Consider the following 10887-nt stretch of genomic DNA (forward strand, 5'->3'; position numbering starts at 1 on the left):
CTCTCTCTCTCTCTCTCTCTCTCTCTCTCTCTCTCTCTCTCTCTCTCACACACACACACACACACACACACACACACACACACACACCACTCCCAAGTGCTGGGATTAGAAGTGTATGCCGCCTTGTCCAGTTTATGTGGTACTGAGAACTAAACCTTCATGTACGCTAGGCAAGCAGTCTACTAAATGAACTATAGCCCCACCCCTCCATGAGTAAAGTCCTTTATTAGAACACAGCCACTCCATTCATGGCTTTGCTCTCTCTGGCTGCTTCTGAGCTTCAGTGACAGGACAGAAAAGTTGCATCCGACTACATGGTCTACAGAGCCCATTTTTTTTTCTGGCCCATGTGAGAACCAGTACAAGACTGTTGAATGGTTGCCAGGAAGCAAGGCTGGTCTGGGTTGGCTTTTCTGTTTCAGATCAGCCCCAGCAAATTTCCTCCTGCTCAGCAATCTGGCTACCCAACACTGTCTGCTTATAAATTTAAATTCAGCCAACCATGAGTCTTTTTCTAGAGGTAATTTAATGAAAGAGGAATCTGGAATTCTCTGGCGGAGAATAAAGACCAGAAGATGACAAAGGAGCAGAGCTTTGGTTGGAAGTGGAGTCCAGAGTAAGGATTGTAGGCAAATTGTGAACCGCGGGCCACATATTATTTCTAGAATGGAGTTATTGTCTTTCAGACATCCTGGCACGTACATCCCCTCCCCTTTTAGCAAGAGATGTAAATTTGGCAGATTTCCCCCATAGTTCTGTGGCCCGGCTCCATAAGCAAAACCTTATGATCGAACCTGAGAGTGAATACCTCAGGAATTTTGCAAGACCCCTTCAGAATGGTAATTACTAAGCCAAAGTGGAGGGCTGAACCCAGCCCATAACTCAATTTTACAAATAAAGTTTTATTAGAACACACACACACACACAGAGGGGGGGGGGAGGGAGAGAGAGAAAGAGAGATTGATTCCAGGGCTGTTTTGGTTTTATAAGAGCAGAGTGGGTACATAGCAGAGACCATTTGACCTACAAAGTCTAAAAATATGACTTCTGTAGAAGTTTACTGATACCTTCCTCAGAGCGGGAAAGACTCACACATAGGAGCCAGTGGGGTTGTTTAGCCTTCCCTGACCCAAAGGAGAGAAACTGTCATGCCATTCGGGCTCCATTTTCCTCTCCAGCGTTCTGAGGTGCCATGAGAGAGAGAGGCCCTTTGACCTCATGGGTCATGTTGCCTGGATCATGATGTTGGGAGGAATTGGTGGTGGTGTGGAGTATATTTAGAATCCTGGGGTGCATAGTGAGGGGTCCCCCAGTTGACCTCTCCTTTAGCCACATGCCCACAGTCTCTCTTAGCTTATGGCCGAAGACAACGAGTCACAGTGCTAGGGCAGTCACAGTACAGCCTCACTTCGCTTCATCTCGGTTCATGAGGCGCCATGTGTTTGGGTTGACATAGCCTGGCCTCCTTCTCCATTTTGCATACAGGGGATTATGTTATGCCTTAGAATGTTCTCACCTCCTTTCAGGGGTTCTGGTCCCTGTCTCTTCCCACAGCTTCACATTCTGCCCTTCCCACTCCTCCTTTCCTTCTCCCTGTTGAGCTCACAGTTGCCTCAGGGCCTTTGCACTTTCGGTTCTCTGCTTCCTATAGAGGCCTCATTCACCTGTTTTCTTTGTCCCATACTGGGATTAAGTCTCGAGATGCAGACTCTTTCCCACACCCCATCCCTGCCATCTTCCACACCCCATCCCTGCTGTCCACAGTAACCCCTGACACATAGGATGAGTTCAGCAAAACCATGGTAGGTGGTTGTATAAACATACAGGACAGGGAGAGGTTCCTACTAGAAAACCTCCTGGAAACAACTGCCTGCCCCTGCTTCAGCATTAAGTAAAAATAGAAACTGAGGCCTGGAGACATGGTCCATTGAAAGTCACGGGCCAGATGAGTCCCAGAGTCTGCACCTTGTACTACAGACTTCCCTGTACACATGTGCTGATGCTCACTGGACCCTTGAAAACAAGCCTCAGGGATGAGCAGAGGTTTGATGGCAAGCAGACTATTGATAACATGGAAATATTGCTTTCGCTAAAGTTAAAGATGGGAAATGGGAGGTTATTGTTTTAAAATTATAAATTATTTCTCCAAGGGACGTCTCTCTTGGCCTTTATGCTAGAACCAGCTTGGTTGGTTGGCTGGTTGGTTGGCTGGTTGGTTGATTGGTTGGCTGGTTGGTTGGCTGGTTGGCTGGTTGGTTGGCTGGTTGGCTGGTTGGTTGGCTGGTTGGCTGGTTGGTTGGTTGGTTGGTTGGTTGGTTGGTTGATTAGTTATGATTGTCTCTAGGAAGCAGAGTCCTCTAAAACAAAAGGTGCCAGTCTGATATGTCGGTAGTCTCAGTACCTGGGAGGTAGAAACAAGAGAATCAGACAGCCAAAGTCAGCCTAGACCACATGGTGAATTCAAGGCTATCCTGTGCTACGTGAGATCTTGTCTCAACATTTAAACAAGCACAAACAAATAAAAAAGAAAAGGTGGCTGAGGTCACAGTGCCTCTGTCCAACAGGGAGAGGCAGGCACACCTTCCACAGAGCTCTCCAGCGGATGCCCTGATTCAGCTTGTTTAGAAAAGATACTCTCTCCCTGCCTCCACAGATACAGTGTCAGATCTTGAGGCTCAGGGCTCAGTCCCAAGACCGTCCCTGCTTTCCGTGGAACAGCCCCAGGCAGTGTCTCCATGCTTTGGATTACCTGCTGGAACAGTGCACAGAGCACAGAAACACACGTAGCTGTGTGTTATAAAAAGTGTGACCCAGACATAGGTGACTGAGTGGGTGGAGGAGATGTCCAGAGCAAGCATCAGGGAGGAGTGGGGTTCCCCATCCTCTCCGAGCACTGTACCCCAGAAACCTGCCCATGTTCAGCCAACCGCAGCAAATTCGAGCCTGTTTTTCTGGGCTCATGGAGGTTCCCTCATATAGGTACTGCTCACCAGGCTAGCCCTCAGTGCCTCTGGACTCTTCAGATGTTTGCCTCACCCTTCTTCTAATCCTGCCTGGGACTTCCCAGTGACCAGTGCCACCCTGTCTAGGGCTACCAACTCCCAGCCATCTCATTAACGTACCTGAGACACTAGCACTGTAGAGATCCTAGTTCTAGCCAGGCAGTGGTGGTGGTGCACACCTTTAATCCCAGCACTTGGGAGGCAGAGGCAAGTGGATTTCTGAGTTCGAGGCCAGCCTGGTCTACAGAGTGAGTTCCAGGACAGCCTGGGCTATACAGAGAAACCCTGTCTCGAAAAACAAGAGAGAGAGAGAGAGAGAGAGAGAGAGAGAGAGAGAGAGAGAGAGAGAGAGAGAGAGAGAGAGATCCTAGTTCTAGGGTTCTAGGATGTGTGTGCCAGGGACTAGGGACAGAGACCACATTTCTCTCCTCATGCCCCTCTCTTCCTCTTTTCATGTGTGTGCATATTCTCTCTCTCTCTCTCTCTCTCTCTCTCTCTCTCTCTCTCTTTCTCTCTCTCTCTCTCTCTCTCTCTCTCTCTCCCCTCACAAATGTATGTGTTTATGTGTGCATGTACTTATGAAGGCCAGAGTGTCTCTATCCAGTGTTTTCCTCAGTTGTATTTTCCCCTTATTTTTTGAGACAGCATCTCTTTCTGAACTTGGGCTTACCAATTCAGCCAGACTGGTTGTTCAGCAAACTCCTAGGGTTCCCGTGTCTCCACCTCCCCAGAGTTGGGGTTACAGGAATGTGCCCCTGCACCCACTTTTTACACAGGTGCCGGGGATCTGAACCCAGGTCCTCATGTTTACACAGCAAGTACTTTGCCAGCCGAGCTGTTTTCCCATCTCCTCACTCTTAGCACTTGAAATGCAGTCATACTATGTAGCCCAGGCTGGCCTGGAACCTGCGACCTTCCTACATTAGCTTCCCGAGGGCCGAGATGGCAGGGATGTGCCACCCTGCCCAACTCCAAATCTGTATTTCTTACTCTTCGATAGTGCTGAGAGAAGGCACAGACCCAGCTCAGCATCCAGTTTCCCATCTTCAGGCCTCAGTTTCCTTATCTGTCAGGGAGGAGCTGGAGAGAACAAGTCTTTGATGCTGAGGCTTTCCAATGTGCTCAGCCAGCTATGTTTCTGCCCACAGCCTGATGTGGGCATAATGGACTGTCACTGAAACCCTCTCTCTGCTCTCCATCCATAGGCTCTCTACATGTTCTACGCTCTGGCCATTGTCTGCGATGACTTCTTTGTCCCATCCCTAGAGAAGATCTGTGAGGTATGTGGCAAGGACCCGGAACCCTCCAAAACCCAGGGTGCCTAAGGGAGTGTGTTACGTAAATGACAAGACAAGGCTGGATGGGACAGGAAGCACTCTGGTGGAGGAGACCATCACACAGCCACCTCGGGTCCGCTCCAGAGCCACACTTCATCCTCACAACACCAAATCAACGTCAGTGATGACTTCCTGTCCCCAACCTCGGCAGACGCCGTGGCCCATGTGATGTCACCCTCCAGGCCATCATCCTCTAGAAACCACGTGATGGGAGACAAATCTGGTCAGCAAGGGAGCAGGCAAGCCTGTGACTGCACTGGCACGTTTCCCAGAACCACAGGTGGCAGTCAGTGAGGAGACCTGTGTTCCCTAAGTGCTCCCCTGGGTGGACACTAGCCATGGTGACAGGAGTCCCCTCGGTCCCACATCTGTACTGTGTTCTCCCTTTAGCTAGTTTGTTAATTCATTTTCCCTTTTCTATATGCAAGACCCCGAGCTCCCTCTGCGGTCTGCCTAACTTGTAGTTTCTAATGAAGTAGAAGGGCAGAGCTTGTTTGCAGCTCTTACCATGTGCAGCCCCTTGGGGATTTGCCACTCCTCACCCTATGAAGTCAGCTCTTTGAGGCCATTTTGTCATGATGAGAACAAGTGGCTCTTAGGGATAGGTGCCCACCTTCTGTTCAGCTTGTTTCTGGACACAACACAGTAAGGAGTGGCTGCTTTAGGACTTGGGTCCCCCAGACTGTGAGCTGGCACAAGGATTCCAGCCTTCCTGGCCTCTGACTCTCCCTCTGTTTACCCTTGCATCTCCTCAAATGGAGCATGGGAAGTTAGTACAGAGGGTTCTCTCAGGACCCCTAGAGTGGCAGCTGGGGGACAGTGGTTCTTACAAGGATACTGTGTCTGCCTCTGCTTCCTGGAAGCTGCCCCCACCTAGGAAAAACACAGCCGTAGGTGCTAGCTTGTGTGAGTTAGATCTTTGTCTCTCTGACAAGATACCTGACATACTAATTTAAGGAAGAAGATATTTATTTAGGCTCATGATTTCAGGGACTTAAGTCCATGATCGGCTAGCTCCATTGTTTCTAGGTTTTGTGGGGCAGACAAGATTGTGGGAAGATGTTGTGGAACAAAGCTACCCGTCTATGGTGGCCAGAAACTGAGACTGAGAGAGAACGTTATTGAAGATAAATGACTACCCCAAGGACACACTCCCAGTGGCCCACTTTTTTCTCTAGGTCCCACCTCCAAAAGTTTTCAATGTCTTTAGATAACAGCATCAAAACTGTGACTCCATCAGTGACTTCAGTCATCAGTGATAAGGTCAGAGTCCACTTGATCCAGTCACTTCCTGAGGCCTAGCTCTGAACACTGAGGCACTGGGAATCAAGCCTTTAACCCAGGAGCCTTTTGGGAGATAACCTTGTATCAGACTAATGTATACTGAGCACACATCCAGGCCTCTCCAGGGCTGATAGTTTGGGAAAACCATAGGGTTGGGGGCCGCTTTGCCCTCTGGGGTTGAAAGATACCCACGGAAAGTGGGCTGGGGTGGCAAGCATTGAGGGTACGGGTGCTGTCAGGGTTGCCGGTGCCCATGAGGACAGAGCGTAAGGTAAATAAAGATGGGTGCTGGTCTTAGTCTTTTTTTAAAGGCCTTAGATGACAAGAAAGCTAAAGGGATGGTATGACACTGTTAGGGACAGGCATAGGAAGGCTTCCTGGAAGGGGTGACGTTTGTACAGGCTGGAGAAGTGGGAAGCCCTCAAGCAGTGGGGAAGGATGGTGCAGGCCAAGGCCAAGAGGTGACAGCAGCAGGCAGCATGGCCCTGGTCCTACAGAAGGTGACTGTAGTGTCAGGTGGGCATCTGCCCCCTCTACAGAGCCTTCTCCGTGGCAGCACTAAGATGGGAGCACTGACCCCTTAGGGAGCTGTGCTGTGTCCCTAGCCTGTATGGAGCCCAGAGCTCTGACTCTTCTGTAGCTAATTGACCATTGGGGAGAAGATGCTGGCCCAAAACTTCCTCCAGGGTGCCAGAGCCCTGGCTGCCTAGAGGTACCTAGGTCATCTGTCTTCCATTTTGGATTAGATCATGGGCCTCCAGGGCCGGAACATGGCTGAGCATGATGGACTTGTACAGAAGTTCCTAGCCTTATTCCATGCCAGCTCAATCCCGGGAATGGGCCTAGGGGTGTCTGAGACTCTGGGTGCTGGGCTTGCCGTGAAGGAACATTCAGGATGCAGGAACCAGGAATGTCTTGGGGCTCAGGTTCCACAGCCTAAGGACAGCTTCTAGACCCTGTTTGTGCACCACTGGCCACTCAGACCTGAGCTAGGCTCTAGTGACCCACAGGTGACATATGCCAGCTCTGTCTTCATGGTCCAGAGGCAAGGGTGAGCATATGTACAGCAAACCCTCTGTGAATCACAGAGTTTATGTCAATAAGGATAGAGCCTTACTGCCTTAGATGGTAAGAAAGCTAAAGGGGTAGAATATCACTTTTGGGGAGAGGCATAGGAAGGCTTCCTGGAGGAGATGATGTTTGTACAGGCCGGAGAAGAGGGGAGCATGTTCAACAAACAGAGGAGAAAGGGTTCTAGGAAGAACTTCTTAGGTGGCTTCTGAGAGTGTATGGCTGGCCCTGGGGATGCAGGGAAGGCTTCCCCAAGGGTCACAGGCAGGACTCTAGGAGCATGGAGTGAATGAAGAGAAGGCAGATGGGTCAGAAGGGAAAGGGGGAGTTGAAGTCTGGAAGAGGGTGTGTGTGTGCTTTGTACAGAGATGCTCTGGCTATGAAGCTGGACTCAGATCCGCACTGTGCCGCTGAGAGCTTTCTGCTGTCCACCTGCCCAGGGGCTGTGTGCTCCTTGTCACAGCCCAGTTGCCTGTGTTCTCTTTGTTTCAGAGACTTCATCTGAGTGAAGATGTAGCAGGTGCCACCTTCATGGCTGCAGGAAGCTCGACACCAGAGCTGTTTGCTTCTGTCATTGGTGAGGACACTGGGCAGCTAGGACACCATGGAGAGAGAGCCAGGGCTTGCTGCCCAGTGCAGTGGGGGCATTTACTAGCTCTGAGCCTTGATTTCCTCACTTGTAAACCCAAGGGGTCAAAGGGACAGGAAGTAGGATGATGATGATGATGATGATGATGATGATGATGATGATGATGAAGAAACATGTAATTTGATAAGTGCATGGAAGGAACTGGTTTCCAGGGCTCTACTCTGTCTGGCTCTGCCATCATCGCTTTCTTATTCCAGGTGTGTTTATCACCCATGGAGATGTCGGTGTAGGAACGATTGTGGGCTCTGCTGTGTTCAACATCCTGTGTATCATTGGAGTGTGTGGACTCTTTGCTGGACAGGTCAGTGGATTTTTTTTCTCTGCTTCTCTGACCTGTAGGATGGGAGTGAGGATCTCCAGAGATGATTGTGGTGACCATGGCAACACCCTAATGAGCTGGTCATGTCACTCTCTGTGGCTTTGAGAATATCTACGTTCTTCTCTGGACCCGTGTCTTCCCCTATGAAGTAGCCAGGACACTCCTTCCTGTCCATCAGTGTGAGAGCCCGAGAGGCTGGAGCCGTGTTGGTGGGCCTGGCCAGTTTATGGGTGGAGATTCATTCAACAGCAACGGCTATTTAAGAAAGGCCTCCTTGGACTCCGGTTGGAGTGAGGGCTTGCCACTACCTGGGCTGCTCATCTCCCCTGCAGACACAAGGCTGGCTGTGGTCAGACTCCATTTGACACGAGTCCAGAGTCTTAGGCTTGCCTCACGGAGGAAGATAGCCAGGACCCACCTTTCTCAGGATGACAGAAGTAGGCAGCTGATGGGACATGGTGGTGCTTCTGGTCTCTACCTTAATGGCCAGCTCTTGCTATGAAATGTGGTCACCACCACAGAGGAGTAGGCCAGTTTCTGGTTTCCCCGCTCCTGAGAGTTTACTGGGTTCTGTTGTCTTCACCAACTGTAGCCAAGAGCTAGAGGTAGCCAGGGAGGCACCCTGAGGCCCATCCTGCTCTCTGGGCAGCTGACCCCATTCCCAGCCTCCGGGCAATAGCGGCTGATGACTTCTCTCTGACATGGCAGGTGGTGCGGTTGACGTGGTGGGCTGTGTGTCGTGACTCTGTGTACTACACGCTCTCAGTCATCGTGCTCATTGCGGTGAGTCCTCACACACAAGTGTTGGGTATGTCAGGGCCCTGTGAGGGCGTGGGTACCTGCCTGTCTGTCCTTGACTCTAGGACCAGAGAGGTCACAGTACCAACAGTGGAATGTGCTTATCCATCTCTCCGTGTTCACATTGGCCCCTCACACATCTACCCACACTGTGCCCTTTCTAAAGACCTCATCCTTGATTTCTCCCAATGGGACTAAATCCAGGACCATTTTAATGATTAAAAGCTTTGGACAAAACAAACTATGTGAGAGAAGTTCAGATATACACTCACATGAGGCCCTTCCAAGCCTACATTGAGACCTGTCTACTCACTGAGACAGACACACTTCAAGGAGGCAACTTTAAAGCTGAGAGAGAAACCTAGATGCTCAGAAGACTGTGGCTAGAGGATCATGACCACGACCAATCTGGGCAACAAGGGTGACTGTATCTCAAAATGAAAAATCTAAAAATGTGCAGGCGCAGCTCAGTGGTCAGGTGCTAGCCTAGCAGGCGCAGCTCAGTGGTCAGGTGCTAGCCTAGCAGGTGCAAGAGAGGCCTGTGTTCAATACCACAAAGTAAGTACAAGCAGCAAGTTTCTGGGTTCTCTGTTCTGCACAGCAGGAGAGGGCCAGCTCAAAGCTATCAGGCCCCAAGGGTTGGGGTGGCATCAAGACCCATACAATGAAGCACTGTCAGGTGAGTACCAACTCCAGGAGCAGTTTTGATCTTTACACTGGTGCATAAGGGCCTGTGGCATGCTGGATTTCAAGGAAATGTGTGACAGTTTTCTGTCTTTCCAGAGCCAGGGGTACGAATGCCCTTATATTAGTTACCTACTGCTTCATAACAAAGTTCCCCCAAAGCTGGGCATGGTGGGGCACACCCACAGTCAAAGGCCAGAGGTATCGCGAGAGGGACATTAGTCCCAGACCAGTTTTGGCTATTATAGTGAGATGCTGTCTTGAAACAAAAGGAGTCAGTCCCTCGAACCTAATGGCTTAAGACAGCAAGCATTGAACCTTGGCGTGATACATCTGAGGTAGCTGAGCCAGGAAGAGAAGGGTCTCACGGTGAGTGTCCTCTCCAGGAACACTCTTGTGACTGTCAGCTGATCTCCAGGCTACCATGCCACAGGTGTAGCCTGCAATGCTCCTGCCCTCACAACAGAGGTGAGGAGATGAGAAGCTCAGGTTACAAAAGGCTGGGGGACCAATCAGCAGGTCCCCACAGTGTTCAGAAGGAGCGTAGATATCAGTAGGATTTCTGAGGGCAGCTTAGAAACTTCCCACCACACTCAGCAAATGACGTCAATAGGAGAAACAAGATACCTATGTGAAATTTCAAAAGATAAATTCCACAGTACCCTAAATATACCCATAAATGGGCAATAAAAACAACTCATAAAAGACTGACATTCTTTTGGTAATCATTTTGGCAGAAAGTCTCTGGAATATCTAATGATGTCATCTGTTGCCTGCTCAGAAACTCTCCCAGCCCTCCGCTGCAGATGCAGACGGGTGCCAGTATTTGGGTCTTAACCACAGGGGTGGTGCTCCTCCCCCAGACTGTGATGTCATTTCCCAGAGAGTGAATGATTCCTTATAGACCTCCAAATGACCTAGGAACATTCTTCAGTTTTCAAAAGGGTGCATCTCCCTGGTTGTGAATTAAATATTCACATTAAACACTTGAATTTGTACAATAGAGTTAAAGTCAAGGTCATTGTTTTTCTGTTGCCTGCATATTTGTTATAACATACTTATTACATATTTTATATTTCCATTATATATTATTATATACTTTTCATCCCAAGTGTGAGAAAACTTTACAGTGTAGAACTGTCTTTGTGTCTTCTCACATTCTTGCTGTCATTACCTGTAAATGCCAGTAGCCCTCCTTTGGGCTGTATAAACTAAAAATGTCCCTGGAAAAGCCTCTCAGATTCTCACTTTCCCTCTGTTGAGTGGCCTTCCTCAGAGCCTTGGGTCCAAAAGGCTCTCACTGGTGCCTGGCTAGGGAATATGAAGTGACTTCCTGAAGCAGAGCCTGTGTGCAGCCCCCTGTGACAGACAGTAGAGCCAAGCCCACACAATAGCTTCCCCCTCCCCTGCCTCTTCTGGTACCATATATAGGGACTCTTTGTTTCCATAGTCAGGTTGGTGGGAGCAGCCCTGCCATATCCTCCTACACTGGGCCTTGGAGTCCAACCGTTCCCTTGACCACAGAGCATCCTTCGTTTGTGTCTGGTCCCAAAGATGCTGGATGTGAGGCGTGATAGCTAGAGTTGTGTAGGAAAAAAAAGAGCCAATAAGAGACAGATAGATGAAGTGATAGGTAGACGGAAAGATGGATGGTGGATGGATTGATGGATGGATGGATGGATGGATGGATGGATGGTGGGTGGATGGATGGATGATGGGTGGATGGATGGATGATGGGTGGAT

General features: G+C 49.7%; 1 protein-coding gene across 3 annotated transcripts in view; it reads left to right on the forward strand.

The window, feature by feature from the left end:
- Window positions 1-10887, forward strand: part of Slc24a4 (solute carrier family 24 member 4) — a 144343-nt gene that overhangs the window by 90837 nt on the left and 42619 nt on the right. For all 3 annotated transcript variants that reach the window (XM_028777289.1, XM_028777290.1, XM_028777291.1), the window contains exons 4-7: window positions 4208-4282; window positions 7187-7271; window positions 7541-7644; window positions 8371-8445. In XM_028777289.1, coding sequence (XP_028633122.1) covers window positions 4208-4282; window positions 7187-7271; window positions 7541-7644; window positions 8371-8445 — 339 coding nt within the window. The remainder of the gene's footprint in view (window positions 1-4207; window positions 4283-7186; window positions 7272-7540; window positions 7645-8370; window positions 8446-10887) is intronic.

The sequence above is a fragment of the Grammomys surdaster genome, unplaced genomic scaffold (assembly GCF_004785775.1).
Source record: "Grammomys surdaster isolate TR1022 unplaced genomic scaffold, NIH_TR_1.0 279, whole genome shotgun sequence".
NCBI classification, from domain to species: Eukaryota; Metazoa; Chordata; class Mammalia; order Rodentia; family Muridae; genus Grammomys; species Grammomys surdaster.